The sequence below is a fragment of the Ochlerotatus camptorhynchus genome, unplaced genomic scaffold (genome assembly GCF_037179485.1).
Source record: "Ochlerotatus camptorhynchus isolate MF236.1 unplaced genomic scaffold, CSIRO-AGI_Acam_v1.1 ptg000149l, whole genome shotgun sequence".
In the NCBI taxonomy this organism is placed as follows: Eukaryota; Metazoa; Arthropoda; class Insecta; order Diptera; family Culicidae; genus Ochlerotatus; species Ochlerotatus camptorhynchus.
The window spans coordinates 284,362-308,284 of record NW_027040639.1 but is presented as its reverse complement, the minus strand read 5'-3'; the positions used below and the strand labels follow the sequence as shown (position 1 = coordinate 308,284).

Genomic DNA, 23,923 nt, shown 5'->3' with positions numbered 1-23,923 from the left:
AACACCAGGATGTGGTTGATGGGTCCGATAATGCTTTTTAAAGTTCCTTCGATTTCAGAAGCTCTACCTTTGACATATCGAGTTATAGAATCAAAATAACACTACATAGATCATCGTCCAAAGGAGCATCGACAGAATCCAGACAGAATTATAGAATATCGAGTTGTGAAGAGTTGACTGTATTTATCAAAATTGATGTTGAATCGAATGCACAGTTGCACTTATTTGATGGTTTTGGAATACGGATTGTAGGTTCCACCCATTCGTCGCCAGATGTGATACTCCGTAACAGGAACCAACTAAGAATTCACTTCACGGAATCGGATTTACACAGTAGTAAATAAACACGCCTTTCTCTTCCAGATGCACAATTTATTCTACCCGAGCTTACGTATCTAAAGTCGTAGCCTACTACTAACGCACTGCTATCGATAGCACAATATTGCTTGAATTGTTTTGAACACAACTTGAGTGTACCTTAACATTAATTGGTTTCATGATCTTACTTTAGTACAACTGTCTACGATTAAAAAATAAACTAACTACTGAAATTCAAACCACACAGAAAAATTGCAACCAAATTATAATATAGCTGAAATTATTCCTCATTCCGACGTCCTGATATTATTCAACGGGACACCTTCCTTGGTGTTCCCATTGCTGCTCACCTGGTAGGAAGCCAAGTCCCTTCGCAGATCGATAGCGTCCGGATCTTGCCGGCAGCCGCAGAGTTTGTTCTTCTCGAACCACGCCTTCACCGTGCGGAAAGGTCTGGGCAGGCAGATGAAGATGATGAAAATTAGAATTCCCTGCAGCCCAAACAGAATGTCGTACAGGATGGGAATTGTCCTGGTGCTGTAGTAGGTGGCAATCGTAATGGTCCACACACCGGACATGACCATGAACAGCAAGGCGGTGTATTTGGCCCTGTGGGGAATAAAATGTGTGACTCGACAGACACTTTTTTTCGATGGTTGATTTAAGCTTACATGTACTTGACCCTCTCGACATCCGCCGTTATGATGTTGGGCAACCTTGCTAGGAAGGCATTCGCCTCTTCACCACCATTGCTCATTCGTCCACGGAGGGAGAAATGCTGAATCTGGATGTCACTCACCCGCTGGAAACCCCAGAAAGTGATAAAGAAGCTGATGATGTTCAGCACTATGACCACGATGATCGGAAGGAAGAAGTAGTGCTTCAATGCAGTGGGATCTAGAAGTTGCCGGGTGATTAGAATGTCTGATAGGATGCTTACAGGTTGATCACAGCTTACCACTATTCGGTGGGTTTAACAAGATGATAGCCAACGGAACCAACTGGGCAAAGGCTGTATAGAGAGCGAAGGTTCGTTTCTCGCCACGCTTTTCAATCTGGATTCCATTCGGTAAGAAGTACCTGTACAAAGAAATTGGTTAACCACGAGATCTATGCCTAAATCTGTCAAGAAACACACCAAGCATGAATGCAGTTGTTCATACAGTTCACCATCAACCAGAAAAACGTAGCCAGAATGAAATAGTCCGTGTAATTGGCCAGCACAATGGTATCTGAAATTTTTCAACAAATTCGGTCAATTCTCAGAATATCACCCCATTCTACATGGAACCTACCATCGGTGGAACCATTTCCCTGGCTCTTATGTTGGAAAATACACTCCAGTAGCACCGCTATGGCAAAATTGACGCAATTCAGCGACAGTGCCTTTCCATGGATGTCATCAAACTCTGGAATTGCCACATAGAAGAACGCCGTCGCCAGTAGCAACGGAATGGCAAATGCTAAACACAGCGCCAGTGCCATCATCTGTCCCTTGAAGATGTCCCGCCCGATCCGGAATTCCGACGAACACACGTATCCATTCAGCAACCCATCCGTTCGGTCCACGTCCAAGCAGTAGGTGGTGAAGATATCATACTCCTCGACCAGTTCGTTAACCACCAGCAGCGATCCGTTCTGAAGAACGTACAAACTGTCGTTCGCATTCGCACTGAACCGAATCAATCCATCCTCGACGGCGCATGGATTCCCGTAGACCACGCCCAAAGGAGGAGCCTCCTCTTCCAGATCTTCGATGCACCCTTGGAAGAACTGTGCGATGATCGCCTGCACTTGGATCGAGTTCTGCGACGAAGGTTTGCAGTGTACCGCCTGATTATTATCGTTGAATAGAAAACTTTCTCCAGGTGGACAGCATTTTCTGATAACATTGAACGTGCCGTTCGTGAATTGCGGCTGAGTTGACAGTTTCTGCGAAATGAGATAATATTATTAAGTAGGTTAGATTCGTCGAATGCACGTCATCAGAATGTGTCTTGCTGGCAATTGATAAATTGAAACAGGGTTTTTAAACATAGATAGAGAGTGATACTTGTCTTCATTGAATTCTTCGAGCTGATTCATTGTATCGCGTGTAGAAATGAAATCAACAGCGGTGGCAATCAAAACTAGTGACGTGCTGACGGCAGCAGACCCCCTTATGACGAGTTAAACCATAAAATAATCATTCGGAATTTTAAAGCACATTGTAAAAAGGCACACACTTAGAAATTATCGCCGACTTCGGTAATTTTTACCGAAATCTGAACAGCTGAACTGTTCGGTAAAATTTATGCAATTCAATTCAATTGCTTTTCAGCTACTTTGAAACTAAATCTCTACTAAAATGACAAGCTTTGATCATTTAAACAAGGTTGAACATGTTTTCAAATTATTTTCAAATTCAAAAGCTTTAAAGGCTTAAAGGTTAAAGTTTTACCGAACGTTCAGCTGTTCTGATTTCGGTAAAATTTACCGAACACGGAAACAAAATCTTAGTGTGCACTAGCGAATCACACACTGATTTCAGATCACCGAAGTCGGTAAACATTTGCAAAGTTTTTCAATAACTGGAAAATTCGGTAAAATTTAAAATTACAGTTACACATAAGAAATCAAAAAAATCGACAAATTTTTATTATTTTGCATTTTTATTATTTTAATGGGGCTAAGGAGGAAACACGGTTGTGGTCAGAGTCAATATATTTGCAGTGAGTATATATTCTTCGGTTCAATGATCGTCTGCTGATTCAGTTCAGTTCGGATTCCGCAGTCCTTCTCGAGTTGTTTTTTTCGTTTGGCGCCGTGGAAGTGCCGTCATCGTCACACGCTCTGGCAAGTTTGGTTCAACTTGCCAAAAACCAGATGGTGCGTCAGCGTACTAGCGCATCAGCAGTAGGGGGCCCTACGAAGAAGGCCCGAACACAGACTGGAGCGTAAATGAACGACGCTGAAAACCGTGTGCTACAAAGCAACCAGTTCTCAGTGGTCGAGAAAGATAATGGAGGTGGTGGTGACACTGTTGCCATCACAAAAAAGGAGCGGATTCCCCCACTCTTCACTTCAATGAAGGATGTCGACCAGCTTAGGACTGTGTTGACAGATCACAACTTACAGCCTCGGTTTAAGCTCTGCAGCGTCGGAACAAAAATTATGTGCTACAGCCTGGAGGAGTACAAGGCTATCGGTAGTTTCCTGAAGGACAACAAGGTGGACTTTTACACGCATGATTTGCCATCGCTGAAGCCACTGAAGGTATTTTTGCGAGGTTTACCGTCATTTGAAGCAGCCATTGTGAAGGCTGAGCTGGAGCGGCTTGGGCTACAACCAGAAGCAGTGTATCCGATGAATCGGCGACCCTTGCCGAACACCAGCTACCGGGACCAGCTATTCCTGGTTCACTTTATCAAGGGCTCCACCACACTTGCCGGGTTGAAGGACAACATCCGGGATCTGTTCCAAGTCATCATCTCTTGGCAGTCGTACAGACCTCAACACCGTGATGTAACGCAGTGCATCGCACGAAAAATTGCCATATGAAGCCACGCTGTGACAAGTGTGGAGGTACACACGCGATAGCGTCCTGTGGTCAAGCTGATGACAACGAGCCAAAGTGTGCCAACTGCGGTGGAAACCACCGTGCGTCTACTCGCGACTGCCCCAACCGAGTGGAATTCATTAATATTCGCCAAAAGGCGGCAACAGGCAACCAGACCGGTCGACACCACAATAATCATGCGCAATCCAGCCCCGACGACTGGTCCCGAACCTAGCACCGCTTACCCTCAACAATCAACGAGCCCTTAGCACCCCCGCTGGGTATTCTCCAAAAGAGCAAACGACCCCCAGTCGATCAGCCCAGCATCGCCCCACTGCTGTAGCGGCCCAGCCAAACCAAGGTCCCTCCACTGCCCCTGGTTTATCGTATGCCAGTGCTGTGTGAGATGAGTCCATCGACACCTCGGAGGAACTTATGACACTCGTGGCAGAGTTACATGCTGACCTGCCCCTTGTCACTAAGTATGGACCGTGAAGTTATAAAGATTGCAAATTGGAATGCTTGTTCGCTGAAGAACAAGCATATCGAACTACTTGACTTCCTTAACGCCAAGGAGATCGACATTGCCATCATCACCGAAACCCATCTAAGGCCGGAAGTCAACATTTACCTATCGGACTTTCGAATCTTGAGACTCGACAGAACCAGTGCAAGAGGAGGGGGAGTAGCCATTGCTGTGAGGCGTAACATCAGCTGCCACCTGCTGCCGTATTTTCCACTCAAAATATCGAAGCCATCGGAGTTGAAGTTGGCACATCGCTGGGCCCCATAACCATCATTGCGGCTTACTGCCCCAAACAAGTCAACAACAGGGATGGGTCGGCAGCGGACCTTCGACGATATATCATTAAGCTGACTCGGCGGCTGCAAAAATACATCATCGCTGGCGACCTGAATGCCAAACATCAAGCTTGGGTCAACAGTCGGCGCAATCAAACCGTTAGCATCCTGAATAACGAGCTGCAGGAAGCGCAGTACAACATCTTGAGTCCGGACACTCCCACCCGGTTGAGTAGATCCGGTGCTCACGCCACCATCGATATCTACATCAGCAACATGGGCAACAACATTTCGCAACCTGTCGCGTATCAGAAACTCAGCTCGGACCACTATCCGGTGGTGGCTGAAGTGGGTTCCTCAATCAACAAGTTCCAAGCATCACGGCGAAACTATCATCGGGTAGAATGGTCGCAGTCCACCCGGAAACGACCGACGACATCGACCGGTGTCTGCGCTCCATTGATGAAGCGATTTCCCGGACCAGGGAGCAACACGTGCCAGTATCCAGACAGGTGAGTAATACTCTGAACCTTGAAAGATCTACCAAAGACCTTAAAAGACTCCGTAACACCATCCGAAGGCAGTACCAACGCTCTGCCCAAGTAACCAACAAGGCCGTTAATCGCCCTTTTTGGTATATAAGGCTGCTAAACGACTGATATAATGTTCGGAAACCCTATATTTAACTTATATCGCAAAAAAGGCGATTATCGGGTAGTTAGCGGGCTTGGTGGTTACTTGGGTGGTCTTCCTGTCCTTAAGACCCACTGTAATCGTCTAACAAAAACCATCCAAGCCAGGATGGTGCACCTCTGAAATCAGAACTTTGCTAACAGTATCCGCTCTCTCCCAGATTGTGCTAAGCCCTTTTGGAAACTAACCAACATTCTTAAAAATAAGCCAAGACCTATTCCACCACTGAACCCACTGGATAGTCCCGGCAACCCAGTGGTTCATCTGATAACTCCTAAAGAGAAGGCTGCCGTGATAGGTCAACACTTCGTCAGCTCCCATAATATCGGACAAAACATCGTCAGCCCTCACGAAGCTGAGGTTGCTGAAAACGCAACCAACCTCCATCAGATTCCCAATCTTTTTCTCGAGGAATCCGAGATTATGGCTGACGAACGGTTGGCCTATATCAAATCATCTCAAAACATGATGGCCCAAGTTTCGACAACATCCTGAATCTGGAACTCAAACACTTGAGTTCCACATTCTACAACCATCTGAAACTGATTTTTAATCTGTGCCTCCGACATGGCTACTTCCCCTCGTGCTGGAAGTCAGCTAAAGTCATACCCATCCGGAAACCTGGGAAGGATCCGTCCTCTCCTTCAAGTTATCGACCAATAAGCCTTCTCTCAGGGTTATAAAAACGGTTCGAAAGAGCAATCTATCACCGGCTGCCGAAGAAAATAGCTTGTTACTCGAGGAACAGTTTGGTTTTCGGAAAGGTCGTTTGACCGTTCACCAGCTGACTCGCGTAACACATATTCTCAGACGGAACAAGTCTGTTTCGAAAACATCTGCGTTCGACAAAGTCTGGCATGATGGCCTGGTGTTTTGAAATTGCAGCAGTATGGTCTTCCAATCTTCCTAGTGGAGATAATTAACAACTATCTATCGGACGTTCCGAGTCTCTCTGAATGGTATCACATCGGATGCTTTCAACATCGGTGTCGGGGTTCCACAAGGAAGCATCCTTGGCCCCATCCTATTCAACCTGTTCACCTCCGATATGCCGGCTCTCCCTGATGGTGGATCGTTGTATCTGTTCGCAGATGACACATCCATCGTCGGATCTCTAACTGCCAAACTTCAGAGAGACCTGGACGTCCTGTCTGAATATTTCAACAGCTGGAAGATCCGTATCAACGCGGCAAAGACCCAGGTCATCATCTTTCAACACTCAAAATCTCCTAGATTTGTTCCGTCCGTGAATAATAAGATCTGCATGAACGGCACAGCGGTGGAATGGTCGAAAGAGATAGTCTTCCTCGGATTAACACTAGACAGCAAGCTGATTTACAGGGAGCACGTTGACAAAACCAAAACCAAGTGTAACATCTTGATATGTTCACTTTATCCACTCACCAACAGGTCTACTTTATTCCTGAAAAGAAGCTTGCTGTCTACAAACAAATCATCCTTCCCGTAATAGAATACAGGATGCTCCCAGATTGAGTTGCGCCAAATGCCATCACAGATCCTTAGAATGGTCCTAAACAGTCCCCCGCGGACTAGAAATTCTGAGATCCACCTCCTGGCTGGAATTCAGACACTAGAAGAACGGAGAGTATTTATACTGGAAAGGTTCAGAGACTTCTGTCTGAGATCTAATCATCAGATCATACGTGATCTAGCACGTTAGGTTAAGTTATACTCGTAGTTAGGTAGGTTTTCACTTTTTACAATTCAAATAAAACACACACCACAAAGGGGTATTCTGTATCAGTAAAAGAGACTCATTCTCTGAGTAATATTCGTTTTTAATGTATTTAGCTTGCCATCTCGGCTAGAAATTGGATATTGGATAGTTATACAAAGTGTGCAATTTGCATCAAATTCCATGTTTTAACTTGACAGCACTGTTTATGAATTCAGTGAAGTTATTCGGATGGACAATACCTATCGCATGATTTGCCTCTTAGTTCAGGATATACTCAACATGCAGCGCCAGTAACATTTGATCCAAAAGGCTTTCTTAAGCAGTCTACATTCACTGAAAACGAATGTTATTCGGAGAGTGAACCACTTTTACGTAGGTTACTCATGCGCTGAGTGACCAACGCTTTTGGAAATGTATCCTTGCGAATGAGCAAAGGTTACTCACTTTCTGAGTTAGTTTCGTGTTCTGTGTTTCGACTAGATGGGAGATTGCTATCTCTAGTAATGTTATTCAGATGGACCTATTGTTTACTGGACACAGGGTGACCGGTGAACCGGGAAATCGGGTAAAAGCCGGAATTTCTAAATCACCGGGAGAAGTCCAGGAACTTCGATGATGAACCGGGAAAAAATATATATGTATCCTCTCTTTAGAAAATAGTAATCTTCTCAACTACTACATTTTCCGGATACAATCACTTTGAAGAACTCATTCGATAATTTTGGTGAAAGTTCCAAAGAAGTTTAGAGGAAATTTCAGAATGAATTCTAGAGATAATAAGGTATGTAAGATACAAATTCCAATGGAGTTTTTGGAAGTATTATTATAAAGTTTTGACTACAACGCAAAGTCCATTGTTTGAGTTCAAAGTAGAATTATTAGGTTTTTTTTAACTCTTTATTTGTTCCAAATTCAAATCAAATTACATTTCATTTTAGTCTAGGTGCTCCAGTTACTAAAGTAACTTACCAGCCTTAATTGTTATGATATATATCTAAGTGTTTTTACATTGTTCCTGTCTTGGAAATTCAGTATTTTAAACAGGTTTTTTAAACCTGCATGTCAGTATAACAATTGATAGCTTAAAACTAAAAAACTAAAACTAAATCTTATCTAAGTATAAAGGGAATTAATCGTTGCAATTGAGGATTGTAACGATTTTTGCCGGAAATTATTAATTATTTTGTTGGACATTTGTGCTAAAGTCTCAACATTCGAAATTCTATGTACTTCGGTAGTACTGTACCAGGGAAGCAACTTCAAAATCATCTTCAGAATTTTGTTCTGAATCCTTTGAAGTGCTTTTTTCCTGGTAGTGCAACAACTAGACCATATTGGCACAGCGTAAAGCATGGCCGGTCTAAAAACTTGTTTAAATATTAGAAGTTTATTCGTCAGGCAATGTTTGGATTTCCTGTTTATAAGAGGATACAAACATTTTATATATTTGTTACATTTGGCTTGAATGCCCTCAATGTGATCTTTAAAAGTTAATTTTTGGTCAAGAACTAATCCAAGATATTTCACTTGGTTTGACCAGGAAATTGAAGCTCCGTTCATAGTGACTATGTGACTACTACTAGGTTTCAAAAACGAAGCTCTAGGCTTATGTGGAAATATTATAAGTTGAGTTTTGGAAGCGTTGGGAGAAATCTTCCATTTTTGTAAATAAGAAGAGAAAATATCTAAACTTTTCTGCAGTCTGCTGCAAATAACACGAAGGCTTCTTCCTTTAGCGGAAATGCCTGTGTCATCAGCGAACAAAGATTTGTGGCAACCCTGAGGCAAATCAGAGAGGTCCGAAGTGCTCTCAGAAGGCCCAAGAATGCTACCCTGAGAAACTCCAGCTCTAACAGGTAGTCGATTAGATTTGGAATTTTGATAATTTACCTGCAGAGTTCTGTCAGTTAAATAATTTTAAACTAATTTCATAATATAAAGTGGAAAATTAAACTTTTTCAATTTAACAATCAAACCTTCATGCCAAACACTGTCGAATGCTTTTTCTATGTCTAGAAGAGCAACTCCAGTTGAGTGGCCTTCAGATTTGTTTGAACGAATTAAATTGGTAACTCTTAAGAGTTGATGAGTAGTTGAATGCCCATGGCGAAATCCAAACTGCTCATCTGCAAAAATTGAGTTCGTATTGATGTGAAGCATCATTCTATTCAAAATTATCTTTTCAAAAAGTTTACTTATTGAAGAAAGCAAACTTATTGGACGGTAGCTAGAAGCTTCAGCTGGATTTTTATCCGGCTTCAAAATTGGAACAACTTTTGCATTTTTCCGTTTATCAGGAAAGTATGCCAAATGGAAACATCTGTTAAATAATTTTACCAAGAAAGACAAGGTACTCTCTGGGAGTTTTTTGATGAGGATATAGAAAATTCCATCATCACCTGGAGCTTTCATATTATGAAACTTTTTAGTTATAGACCTTACCTTGTCCAAATCAGTCCCCCAGGAAACATCAAAAATATTTTCCCGAGAGAATATATTCAGAAAATCCCGAGTAACCTGATTCTCAATAGGACTAGTAAGACCCAAACTGAAATTATGGGAACTCTCGAATTGCTTAGCAAGTTTCTGAGCTTTTTCCAAATTTGTGATCAAAATTTTACCACCTTCTTTGAGCGCTGGAATTGGCTTTTGAGGTTTTTTCAAAATTTTTGTGAGTTTCCAAAAGGGTTTGGAACTCGGATCTAATTTAGAAACATTATTTTCAAAAGTTTTGTTCCTCAGGGCAGAGAATCGCTTTTTAATTTGTTTTTGCAAATCCCGCCGGATAACTTTCATGGCAGGATCGCGTGTTCTTTGATATTGTCTCCTACGGACATTTTTAAGACGGATCAATAGCTGAAGATCGTCGTCTATTATTATTGAATCGAATTTAACCTCGCCTTTTTCTTACTGAGGCAGCTCTTGCTTCAACTATAGAAGTAGTCAGAGATTCAAGAGCATAATTAATTTCATCTTTGGTTTGCAAAGGAATGTTTGGATCGGAGTTATATTCCATAAATGTTCGATATTGCTCCCAATCAGCTCTATGGTACTTGAAAGTAGAGCTGTTGGGATTACAAATTATTTCTTGGGATATTTCAAAAGTTACTGGAAGGTGATCAGAACCGAAGTCAGCATGGGTAACCAATTGGCTACAAAGTTGACATGAATCAGTTAAGACCAAATCAATAGTGGAGGGATTTCTTGCAGAAGAAAAGCATGTTGGGCTGTTTGTATATTGAATAGTGCAATAACGTGCAGAACAATCATCAAACAGAATATTACCATTTGAATTGCTTTGAACATTATTCCATGAGCAGCGTTTTGCATTAAAATCACCAATAATGAAGAATTTAGACCTATGACGGGTAAGTTCACCCTTAAGAAAATTCTTTTGCTTGCCTGCGCATTGGAATGGCAAATAGAAACAACAGAAACTCCCAAAGTTTCAAAAACTTTGGTTTCAAATAAAGAAAGAATTTTATGATTGATTCGTCTATGAATAATGATGGCAATGTCACCACAGGGTCCATCAAGACGATCATTTCTATATATCAAATAATTTGCGTCCTTCTTAACCTTATGGTCAGGTTTAAGGAACGTTTCAGTTATAACGGCAATAAGCACGTTATGAACTCTTAAAAAGTTAAATAGCTCGTCTTCATTATCTTTAAGCGATCGAGCATTCCAATTTAAAATATTTAATGCTTTAAAATCCACTACTGAATTTTAAAGTCATGACAATATTATTTGCAAACTTTACCCCAGTTTTAATAGCATCAAACATGGAGTTAGATTTAAGCATATCAGAAATCAGGAATTCGCTTACAAATGCAACATGATTTAAAAGCGTCGTTTAAGCCAGATATTAATTTAACAGTACATTGGGATTCTAAGCTGCTACCTAACATATTACCATCCAAAGCTCTACCAAAAACCGAGCGCATGGCCATAGTTGTATCAGGCGAAGGCATTAGCAAATTATTGGCTGTTCCACCCATCGAAAACTCTACGGGGGCACAACAAGCAGAAGCGGTGTACAATGCAGTCGTCGAATGGGGGCTTGCGGACAGGTATGATCTTAAATCTTGTATGTTCACCTCAGAATTCTGACTATTTTATCGTTTGTTTTCAGAATGAAGTTTACATCTTTTGATACTACTGCATCAAACACCGGTAGAAAAAAGGTGCGTGTCAGTACCTGGACAAATTGTTTAAGAGGCAGCTTATAGGCCTTCCTTGTAGACACCACATACATGAACTGCTACCTGGCAAAGCTTTTAAAATTCTGAAATTTAAAACGTCAAAGTCTCCAAATGTTGAGATTTTTAAGGAATTCCAATCAAAATGGCACATTTTGGAAAAGACTTCATTCCACTCAGGTATGGATGATGATTTTTTTAAAATAGCTATTTCGGAAATAGAAAGATTGGCGTTATTGGAGTTTTATGAAAAATAAATTAGAGAGCAACACCACCGTGGTGATTACCGAGAGGTTCTACAACTTGCCATTTTATATTTGAGTGGGAAAATCGATGAAAAATTACAAATAAGAGCTCCTGGTGTGTTCCACAATGCAAGGTGGATGGCCAAAATCATTTATTCTTTGAAAATGTTTATTCTTCGGCATGAATTTGCTTTACCAGATAAAACTAAAAATCAACTAGCTCGATTTTGTGTGTTCATTGTAAAAAATTATTTGAAAAGTTGGTTTCTTTCTCCGTGTGCTGCGATGGCACCCAACAACGATCTGAACCTGTTAAAAATATTGAAGGAATATGGAACTGTAGATGAAGACGTTGCGAAAGCAGTACATAAAGGAATTTTAACTCACTTGCAATATTTGGACAACAGCCGGAACTGAATAATAAACGAATTCGCTATTAGCTTGATTCAGTTAATTAACGAAAAGTTTTACTCCAAAAATACCTTAATGGTAGCGTTTTTAATGTGTCAGATTTTTTTTGTGTACAACCTTTATTATCACTCAAAGAGCGTAGTGAATATTCAGTGGATTCATTTGTAAACCATATAGCACTTTTATCAAAATTAGATTTCTGTGCACCTACTCGGCATCTCCGAAATGGCTGATCTATTGTTAGGGCTGAAAAGTGAAGAAAAGTGATATTTGGTTGTTGTGTGGTTGGAGTGGAGAGAAAAATATGCGTGGAAGCATCGGGAATGCGCTCCCGGGTGAAGTGATTTGGTGAGTACGTTCCAGTTGAAGATTGTTGACAAGTGTATTTGTGGTGATGCAAATTATGGTTTAGATGACGCATGGCTTCAAACATTTTGTGTATCCAAATAAAACATATTACATACTAAATACGCACAGAGCATCGTCTGCTGACCATTGCCGCGGGTATATCGTGGGAGTCCCAGGTACCCGGTTCAAGCTTTAGTTGGCGGCGGTGGCTCTTCTTGACCTTCTATCCCCTGAGTAGTTAGGGCGTCTATGTGATGTTTTACTGTACCTGTTGTGGACATCTAGTGCATCCTGTTCCCTTAACTTGTTGAGGACACCCTGTCTTGCCTCAAAAGTTACCCTTTTTGAAGTACTAGTCTTCACAACATAAAGGGCACCATTACGGAGCATGAGATTTGATCAAATTATTCGTAGTTCTACTTGTCCAAAGCCCCCGGCTGGGTGAGGGATAGAGGATGACACACACACACACTTGCAATATTTGGACAACAGCCTTATCGGACTATGTCTGTTCGACGAAAATGTAGACCTCCCGGTTAAGAAAAAGGTCATCGAAGCCTTACTTCTATCAGGTAAATGCTTTAATTGATACATTTGCATTTAATTTTCTAATGATTTTTTTTTACAGATACTCATAAAAACATTATAGCCAGATCCATTGATGAATCCAACGATATTTCAACGATTGAACTACACTCGTGTGTACAAGGCAGCAGTGGTATTGAAAACTTATTCAAAGCTCTCCAAATTCCGAAGTCGTTGCTGAATGTCGATATGAAGCAGTGTAGTAGTTCCATCGAGTTTAAAAATGCCAAAAGACGGGTTCAATGTTTTGAAGTAGTTAATGATAATGCAGAGCGTGGTATAGCATTGATTAACACTCCGAATACGATGCCTCCGAAAAACGTGTAACGGCAAGTTTGCAATGGCACAACTTAGCCATTTCTTAATGAATTTCAAAAATTTTGGTACCTTTAGAATGCCTAGGGTTTCTAGATGATTTTTAATGCAATAGAGTCGAAAATAAAGTCGTCTACTTTTTTAAAAAGCGAAAAGAGTTGTTACACGTTTTTTTGAAATGTGTGTTTGTAGGGTTTTGCAAGTGGCGCAAGATCTGTAATTTAGATTAATGGGCACAAATGATCACAATTAGCCAGAATACAGTCATGGTTCCTATAGATGGATCCTGGAGACAACGGGACGGTCCTCGAAAAATTCGGAACATCCGTAAAAATGGTCAATCCATGATCCTGATCCTAGAGCTCTGCGGTTTTTTTGAAAACATTAGGAACTGTGATATAAACAAATATTTGGGGTCGTGACATAAACTGGTACCTGGATGGCCATGGGACCGTCCTCCGGAAGATCCGGAACATCCGTAAAAGTGGACAATCCATGAAACTGATCCTAGAGCTCCGTGTTTTTTTTTAACATTAGGATCTGTGATATAAGAATGAATTTGGGTCATGGACCCAGATGGCCATGGGACCGTCCTTCGGAAGATCCGGAACATCCGTAAAAGTAGTAAATCCACGATCCTGATCCTAGAGCTCCGCATTTTTTATAAACATTAGGAACTGTGATGATAGAAAGAATTTGGGGTTGTGACATAAACATGAACCTGGATGTCCATAGGACCGTCCTCCGGAAGATCCGGAACATCCGTAAAAGTGATCCAGAGGTTTCTTATATCACAGTGGAGGACAGCCTCATGGCCATCCGGATCCATGCTTAAATCACAGTTCCAAGAGTTTTCGAAAAAAAAACCACGGTTTTTTCACAGTTACATCGATGATCCACTTTAACGGATGATCAGGATCTTCTGGAGGACGTTCCAATAGCCATCCAGGTTCATGTTGATGTCTCGACCCTAAATTCTTTCATATATCACAGTTAGAAGTGTTTTCGACAAAACTACGGAGCTCTAGAAACAGTATCATGGATGGACCATTTTTACGGATTTTCCGGACGACTGTCCCATGGTCATTCGGTTCCATGTTTATGTTAAGACTCCAAATTCATTCTAATATCACAGTTCCACGGTTTTTCGTTCTTGGGTCAATTTTATGGCTTGCAATCGGGCTAAGGCCTTGTTGTCCTCTGCTGTCCGAAGAAGTCGTATCAACACTACTCGATCCATGGCCAGACTTTGCCAGCCTCGTAGTCTGCGAAGGGTCCACAGGTCGCCTTCTACTTGGTCGATCCACCTTGCCCACTGCGCGCCTCTTCTTCTTGTTCCTGTTGGGTCGCTTTCGAGAACCATTTTCACTGCGTCGTCGTGCGACATTCTTACGACATACCCAGCCTACCGTAGTCGCCCAATTTTTGCAATGTGAACGATGGATGGTTCTCCCAACAGCTGGTGCAATTCTTGGTTCATTAGCTTCCTCCACGTTCCGTCATCCAAGGGCGCGTTTGTCCTCCACGAGCATAGTTACGGTCTCGTGGCAGTAGACGACCACCGGTCTAATCAGCGTCTTTTAGATAGTCAAATTCGTGGCGAATTTTATTCGACCGGAGCGTCCTCCGGAGTCCAAAATAGGCACGATTCCCTGCCATAATGCGTCTTTGAAATTCTCTGCTGGTATCATTTTCGACGGTCACCAGTGAGCCCAAATACACGAACTCATCGACCACCTCGATTTCGTCACCGTCAATCTGAACTCGGGGTGGGAGGCTAACATTGTCTTCCCTAGAACCTCTTCCTTTCATGTATTTTGTGTTTAATGCGTTGATGGTAAGTCCAATCCACCTAGCTTCAGCCTTCAGTCTGATGTACGTTTCCGCCTTCGTCTCAAAGTTCCACAAACACCTTGCTTCACTCCTCCGGTAATATCCCCTCCTCCGAAATCTTGGCAATTACCCAGTGCCGCGCTAGCCAGTGCTTCACCACCGTCTTTTAATAGCTCACTTGGTTGTTGATCTACACCAGTTGCTTTGTTGTTCTTCAGTCGACCGATCTCCTCCTCAACTTCTTGAAGATCAGGGGCCAGTAGCCTGTCGTCTCCTGCACGTGCTCCAAGGTCTGTTGCCGTGCCACCTTCGTTTTCTGCTGCATCACCGTTGAGGTGCTCGTCATAGTAATGCTTCCACCTCTCAATTTTATGGAGTGATCATTTTACGGATGTTGTTGATCTTCCGGACGACGGTCCCATGGCTATCTAGGTACATTTTAAGTCACGATCACAAATTCATTCTTATATCACAGCTCCTAATGTTTTTGGAAAAAACTGCGGAGATCAAGGATCAGTTTCATTGATTAACCTCTTTTACGGATGTTCTGGACTTACCAGAGGATGGCCCCATGGCCATTTGGGTCCATGTTTATGTCATGACCCCAACATATTTCTTATATCGCAGTTCCACATGCTTTCGAAAAAACCGTAGAACTCTAGGATCAGTTTCGAGGGTTGACCATTTTTAAAGATGTTCTAGATCTTGCGGAGGACGGTCCCATGGCCTTCTGGGTACATGTTTATGTCACGACTGCAAATTAATTTATATATGACAGTTCCAAGTGTTTTCGAAAAAAAAAACCGTGGAGCTCTAGGATCAGTTCCATACATTGACCATTTTTACGGATTTTTCGGATCTTCCGGAGGACGTTCCGATGGCCATCTGGGTCCATGATAATGTCACGATCCCAAAATCATTCTAATATCACAGTTCCTAACGTTTTCAAGAAAACCACGGAGCTCTCGGATCAGTTTCGTTAATTTTCCACTTTCACGAATGTTCCGGATCTTTCGGAGGACGGTCCCATGGACATCCAGGATCATGTTTATGTCACAAACCTAAATTCATTCTATCATCACAGTTTTTAATGTTTTCAAGAAAACCACGGAGCTCTAGGATCAGGATCGTAGATATACCACTTTTACGGATGTTCCGGATCTTCCGGAGGACGATCCTATGGACGTTCAGGTTCATGTTTATGTCACAACCCCAAATTATTTCTATCATCACAGTTCCTAATATTTATAAAAAATCAGGATCGTGGATTTACCACTTTCGCGGATGTTCCTGATCTTCCACTGGACGGTCCGATGGCCATCTTGGTCCATGACCCAAATTCATTCTTATATCATAGGACCTAATATTTAAAAAACGCGTAGCTCTAGGAACAGTTTCATGGATTGATCACTTTTACGGATGTTCCGGATCTTCCGGAGGACGGTCCTATGGACATCCAGGTTCATGTTTATGTCACACCCCAAATTCTTTCTATCATCACAGTTCCTAATGTTTAAAAAAACGCGGAGCTCTAGGATCAGTTTCATGGATTGTCCACTTTTACGGATGTTCCGGATCTTCCGGAGGACGGTCTCATGGCCATCAAGGTCCTAACCCAAATTCATTCTTATATCATAGATCCTAATGTTAAAAAAAAACACGGAGTTCTAGGATCAGTTTCATGGATTGTCCACTTTTACGGATGTTCCGGATCTTCCGGAGGACGGTCCCATGGCCATCCAGGTACATGTTTATGTCACGACCCCAAATATTTGTTTATATCACAGTTCCTAATGTTTTCAAAAAAACCGCAGAGCTCTAGGATCAGTTTCATGGATTGATCACTTTTACGGATGTTCCGGATCTTCCGGAGGACGGTCCTATGGACATCCAGGTTCATGTTTATGTCACAACCCCAAATTCTTTCTATCATCACAGTTCCTAATGTTTATAAAAAATGCGGAGCTCTAGGATCAGGATCGTGGATTTACTACTTTTACGGATGTTCCGGATCTTCCGAAGGACGGTCCCATGGCCATCTGGGTCCATGACCCAAATTCATTCTTATATCACAGATCCTAATGTTAAAAAAAACACGGAGCTCTAGGATCAGTTTCATGGATTGTCCACTTTTACGGATGTTCCGGATCTTCCGGAGGACGGTCCCATGGCCATCCAGGTACCAGTTTATGTCACGACCCCAAATATTTGTTTATATCACAGTTCCTAATGTTTTCAAAAAAACCGCAGAGCTCTAGGATCAGGATCATGGATTGACCATTTTTACGGATGTTCCGAATTTTTCGAGGACCGTCCCGTTGTCTCCAGGATCCATATATAGGAACCATGACTGTATTCTGGCTAATTGTGATCATTTGTGCCCATTAATCTAAATTACAGATCTTGCGCCACTTGCAAAACCCTACAAACACACATTTCAAAAAAACGTGTAACAACTCTTTTCGCTTTTTAAAAAAGTAGACGACTTTATTTTCGACTCTATTGCATTAAAAATCATCTAGAAACCCTAGGCATTCTAAAGGTACCAAAATTTTTGAAATTCATTAAGAAATGGCTAAGTTGTGCCATTGCAAACTTGCCGTTACACGTTTTTCGGAGGCTTCGTAGTCGGCGTAAAGTTTTTTACCCACCGTATTCGGAGTGTTAAAATATACAATTCAAAACTATCAACGGATGAAGATCAAAAGCAGTGCATTTTACAATTAGTTGAAGCTCATCGAAAAAATTATAAGAGTACCAGGAAATCTGATTTGGTGTGGCTAATAAGGAAATGTATGGCAAAGTATAAAACAAGTATTTTTTCATCTTTTCAGGCAAATGTTCCTCTTGTGTAAAACTCATGATTCCCAAAAAAAAAACAGATTAACGCAATTCAAGATATTTTTAAAATTGATTTTAGGAATTTCTGATGAAAAGTTGTGGTTTTTCATATATTTTTGAATTTGTTGGCCACCCTAATGAAGAATAATTGGACCACCCTAGTGAATTATTTCGTATTAGATTCTAAATGGTGGTTTAATTCGATATATAAGCAGGTTGGAGACAATTGTGAACAGTTTTAAAAGCCGACGCATAAATTTTCTATATTCCATATACTGCCGCTCTTCGCATGTCGGTCCCATAGTCGTTTTTGTCAAAACTGAGTTTTTCAATGCAAATGGAAGCTAATTACCCATATTTTCATAATACTGGATGAACTCATCAACTTTGTACTGAAAAAGTTTGGAAAGACAGTCACATTGGTTGTCCCATCACATAAGAATCAATGGTACGAAGCAAACTTAAAACGCGATTTTCTCGGCTTGCCGATTTTTACTATGGGACGGACATGCGAAGAGCGGCAGTATAGAACTCATGAAAAAAAATTCTAGGTCCCAGAAAGTCGATTTAAAAAAAAAAAGAATTTTTTCGAGATAACACCAAATCTTGACGCTTCATGCATTTTTAAGACATTTGGCACCAAAAAAAATTTTTTGATTTCCGAAATTTCATGTACCCCTTGGGAGATTTTCGAGAGTGAAAAAAGTCAAACTTTGACGTGTTTGCGCCACCCCTAAATCATGTCCGATTGAGCTCAAATTTTGCATAGGGTCATTTTTCGAGGCAATAAACATTTTGTATATGGTTTATTAGCGAAATTAAAAATTACCATTTTCGCTGGCAGTCTATTGTTCATCACATTCTAGACACACTGGTGGTGTTGCTATTTATGTCAAAGAATCAGTTCAATTCAACCTTCGTACCAACGAAGTTATTGATGGCAACTGGTTCTTGGGCATTACAGTTGGCATGAAGATGGGTAATTATGGTGTTTTGTATCATTCTCCCAGTTCTAGTGACCAGCGTTTTGTTGAAGTTTTAGAGAACTGGCTCGAGACATTCCTTGATTCTAGTAAATTAAATATATTGGGTGGTGATTTTAATATTAATTGGCGTGATAACCATAATTCGAATCATTTGAAGCGTTTAGCTGAGTTTTTTTTAATTTAAAGCAAACGGTAAATGACCACGTTAATTTAAAGCAAACGGTAATTGACCACGTTTATTCCAATTTTGATTCCATTTGTTCAGTTACGGATACTGATTTGAAAATAACCGATCATGATTAATGTCTTAGACCTTGTTAACGATAACGATAATTTTGTAAAATTGAAGTGCTGGAGGAAATATTCGAAGCAAGCTGTTTCGAATCTTGTTGAGAGGAGCCTGGATTTACCATTCGTGGCCGGTAACTTAGATGAATCTACAGCTGTTCTTAATAACGCTTTGAAAACGTGTACCAATCAACTAGTTGAGCAAAAGTTTGTTTCTTTGAAAAACTCGAACAGCTGGTACAATTTGGATCTTTTGCGTCTTAAACGGAAAAGGGACAAATGGTACACAAAGTTTTGAAGATCTAATAATGCCAATCATTGGACTTGGTACACAATCGCGCGTAATAAGTATTCACAATCGATAAAGAAAACTCGCTGTGAATATGTTCAAAGGAAGATTGATCAGCATCAAAACAACAGCAAAGAGTTATGGAAAATTTCGAAATCCCTATTAAAACCTAGAAATTGCAAACCGTGGTCCATAACTTTTAATGGCACATTAGAACAATCAGAACAAGTAATTGCATCTTAGTTTAGTCATTATTTTGTCGAAAGTGTTTGAATTGGTCGATGAACCTGACGAAATAAAACAGCCAGTTAATAGTAGTTGTAGATTTGAAGTTTTTCACCCAATTACATTAGATGAACTTAGAGTTATTTGTTTTTCATTAGGAAAATCGGCTGGAGTAGATAATGTTAATGCTAGAGTTATTCAAGATTGCTTTCATATCATTGGCCACATCTTGCTGGACCTTATTAATGAATCATTGCAAACTGGACATGTGCCACAAATTTGGAAGGAATCCTTAGTGGTCCCTATTCAAAAAGTTGCTGGACCGATTAAAGCCAAAGAGTTTCGTCCCATCAACATGTTGCACACATTAGAGAAAATTTTAGAACTTGTTTTTAAAGGCCAGCTGTTGGAGTATTTAAAAAGTAATAGTTTGTTGATACCAGAACAATCGGGATATCGGGAAGGTCATTCTTGTAAAACCGCGTTGAATTTGGTATTAGCGAAGTGGAAAAATAACTTGGAGTGTTTGGATCTTAAACGCGCTTTTGAAACAATTTCTAGGCCCTTGTTGTTGAGATCAATCAAGCGCTTTGGAATTACGAGTACTGCATATAAATGGTTTGAAAGCTATTTGTCTGGTAGAACTCAACGGACTGCTTTTAATGATTCTGTTTGCAGTCCCGTGGGGAATAACCTTGGAGTGCCACAGGGAAGTGTAGTAGGGCTCCTGTTATTTATTATGTATATTAATGACTTGCGACGTGTTTTACGATTTTGCGACATTAATCTTTTTGCAGATGATACTGTGTTATTCATTGCAGCTAAGGATTTAGATGATGCCGTTTTACACTTGTTTGAAGATTTGCGTTCTCTAAGTAGATGGTTGAAGTATAAGCAGTTGAAATTCAATACAAGTAAAACTAAATTTATGGTAATTTCGCGGAATCGAGTAAATGAGAACGTCTCTGTTGTAATTGATGATGAGACTATTGATCGCGGTCGGGAGATTAAATATTTTGGCGTGATTATTGATGACACACTTAAGTTCAACTCTCACATTGACAATGTCATCAAGAAAATTGCCAAGAAGTATGGAATTCTATGTCGCCTGTAGGACGATTTAACTATTGCCAGTAAAATACAGCTATGCAAATCAATCATCTCTCCTCATCTAGACTGTTGCCCTTCCATTTTTTTCTGGCCAATGCAACACAAATATCGAGATTACAGCGCTTGCAGAATAAAATAATGCGTTTGATTTTGAGATGTAATAGATTCACTTCCTCAACTTTGATGCTAGACGCCTTACAATGGTTGTCGGTGAAGCAAAGAATTGTATATTTGACTATGGTGTTCATTTTTAACGGTTTGCTGCCTCGATATTTGTGTGATCGAATTGAAAGAGGAAGTGACTTCCATAGATATAATACTAGACACGCGGTTAAAATAAGAACACCACATTTTTTGACTTGTGCTTCACAAAATTCATTAGATTATTAAGGAATAAATGTTTTCAATTCGATGCCTAGACATATCAAACGTTCAGCAACACTTACAGAATTAAAAAGACACTGCATTTCACACGTTGAAACTGTCTTTTGAACAGTTATCCAGTTATTTTTTTATTGACATTTGACAAATTATGTATCTTGACGAAGTTATCTCTAACGGATTATTTTATATGGATAGCTGTCATAACGATTTTTTTTAATAATTATTGTAGCACTGCAAAACCTATTTATGTTCGCCTCGATGGTGATGATGGAAGTAAAAATAAGTAGTCTATACAAGTTTGAGCCTCGCGCGCGTATTACGGATATAGAGGACTGAATTTAACATTTGATTAAAAAAAAAATGCAATTTTGAAGCTTATTTGGAAGATACCTTGAGCTAGCAGTAAGTTTTCTGGCAAATGTTGGGGGTTCGTGAGCATTCCTGACATTGCTGAAAATTATGATAGCATCAGATTGCGGGGTTACTAGTGTAATAGGATGCTTTGTTGATTGTTCATTAACTCTTGATTGCTTGTAATACTTATGAATATTTTAGGTGGACAAAAAGGCGAGCTAAGAGATGGACGCCTGAGTTTTTCCACATTTATATCGCTGTGAAGCAACTGTATTTATATCTGTAACTGAAACCAGTTTGATTTTGTTTGCTAACCTGGTTAAAATGCCATATTTAATTATCTTAAAGATAAATCGTCCAGCTCAAATCTTTGTAGGGGTAAGAGGTGGGACCATCATCTCATACGGGGGGTGGTGAGAGTCAACGGGTAGCAACGGAGCTGAGCAGCTATTCACATTAGCCTCACATTGAACTATTATGGGATTATAGGCAGTATACCCCCCTTTTAGCAAAAATGTCCACTACTCAAATAAAGTACTCAAAAAATTAAGAAACATTTTAGAAGACATCAAAATGCTACACTTAATAGTTTCATCGCTAATGACCATGTCCTACATTTTTTTGATTTCATCCCACGTGGGTGGCATTGGTTTTCAGTACAAAAAACAAGATCGACGTAAAACAAATCAAGGAAAAAAAGCACCCTATTTCCAAAATCCCACATTTTATTAGTCTTCAACACAAAAATGAAACGTTTGTCGCTAGAAGGTCAACCGCGTTTCATTTTTTTGTAGGCGAACCAATTTTACGAAAACACTTCGGGAATCCCCCAATTCAAGGACGAGAAACGCTAAAAGCTAGCTTCAAAAACTGTTAGCCTCCGGTTTCTTCTTCATCTCATTCTTCCTTTGCAATCGCCGTTCTATTGAAACGTTATCAGTATAGTAAGTTTACTTTTATTACTCATGTTCTACAATGTATCGATCCGCTAGGTAAAGGTGCAATCAATCTTATCAGTCTTCATTTGATTACAATACACATCAAGTGCTACCAACTGTACATCATACCAATTAAAGTACATACCGTAAAGCCCCTGCAATCCGGCGCCGGTGTGACATCGACCACAGCCCTTCCAGCGGATTCCGTCAATCCAGTCGTACTGACCGTTTCGGTTGCATTCTCCGATCCTTGGGCATCCAGTTCGAATGTTTCCAGCAAACCAATCCTAACGGAAGCACTATCGGGAATGTGTTCTTCCCCGGGTCCATCAGTAGTTACGCTCGCACTATCGATCACTTCAAGCACATCCTCCACCGATGGCATTGCCAAGGGATTGTCCAAAGCAGCACCGTAATCATCGTCATCTTCCGGATAGGAGCCGTCCTCAATCGGATCCAACACTTCATCATCACTGGAAATGTTCAAAACCGGTTTGCCCACCGATTCCACACTGCTGCTATAATCGTAATCTAAGTCACTGCCACTGCCTTCCGAAACCTCCGAAACTGCTCCGGTTCCTGCCATCAACAGCACAAACACCAGTCCAGTCACCACCGATGGCATCATTCTCCGTGTAATCATTCCGAAATATGTTGCAATTCGACTTTTCGCTATTTGCTTACTTTTTTTTTCGCACAATTTACCACGCGTTTTCAGGTTGATACTTTTATTTACACGACCGCCCGGGTGCACGATAACGCGAAATATGACGTCTCAGTGATTCACATTTTCTCCAGATCATTTATTAGTCTCACTGGTTAGGAATGCAGCGGAACCGTACAGACACCGCAGACGGTTCAGTTCTTATCACGCCACACCGAAAGTAAAAACGTAATGTAACACGTAGTAGCCGCACGCCCTAGGAATTCTCCTAGGAAGGTTATGAAGTCACACTTGTAAGACGTTTGTCCAACCGGTGATGTAATTCACTGTACACTCGTTATTGACAATCCTACCAATAGCTATCTTTGAGGGGGTGCCAAATTGGTAATTGATTAAATTTGGAATAAAGTTAGCCGCGTGCGCGAAAAAGCAGTCGACCGGTCCGAAACTGAATGCTATCTGAGAATGCGGGGTTCTGTCGGGTGGCTCCTTGGTGTGGGCTATTATTGCGTGTGACTACTTCATAAGTATGCTTGACGGGGGTTACCTGCACACCATTGTATTGATATGATGTCTCTCAGGGCTTATCAGTACTCAAAGATAAAAAGCCCGGCCCGAAAACTGCAGGTGAGGGTTCGGATGGCACCGCCGAAGGGACAGCTTCGGTTGCCGATATGTCCCGGTTACTTGCTTGGTTTTCTAATCAATGAACAAATTCGGCTTTTGTTGCCTCTCTATTTGTGTCGAAAAGATTAGAACTAAGACTTGTAGATCATTCGAACTATTTACGGCGGGAAGTATTTAAAGCGATGGTTAAAGGTGAACGTCGTCTGGCGACCACAGAGACAGTTTTTAG

The 23,923-nt window shown here is 40.9% G+C and overlaps 1 protein-coding gene across 1 annotated transcript; it reads right to left on the bottom strand.

Moving 5' to 3' along the window:
- Window positions 1-265: 265 nt before the first annotated feature.
- On the bottom strand, window positions 266-23,508 carry LOC135701072 (probable G-protein coupled receptor Mth-like 14). The gene is made up of 6 exons (XM_065221782.1): window positions 22,549-23,508; window positions 1,614-2,250; window positions 1,457-1,550; window positions 1,277-1,398; window positions 990-1,215; window positions 266-927 (listed from the first exon to the last, which is right to left on the bottom strand). The coding sequence occupies exons 1-6, from the start codon at window positions 23,044-23,046 to the stop codon at window positions 606-608; spliced, it is 1,899 nt and encodes a 632-aa protein (XP_065077854.1). The 5' UTR covers window positions 23,047-23,508; the 3' UTR covers window positions 266-605.
- Window positions 23,509-23,923: the final 415 nt, after the last annotated feature.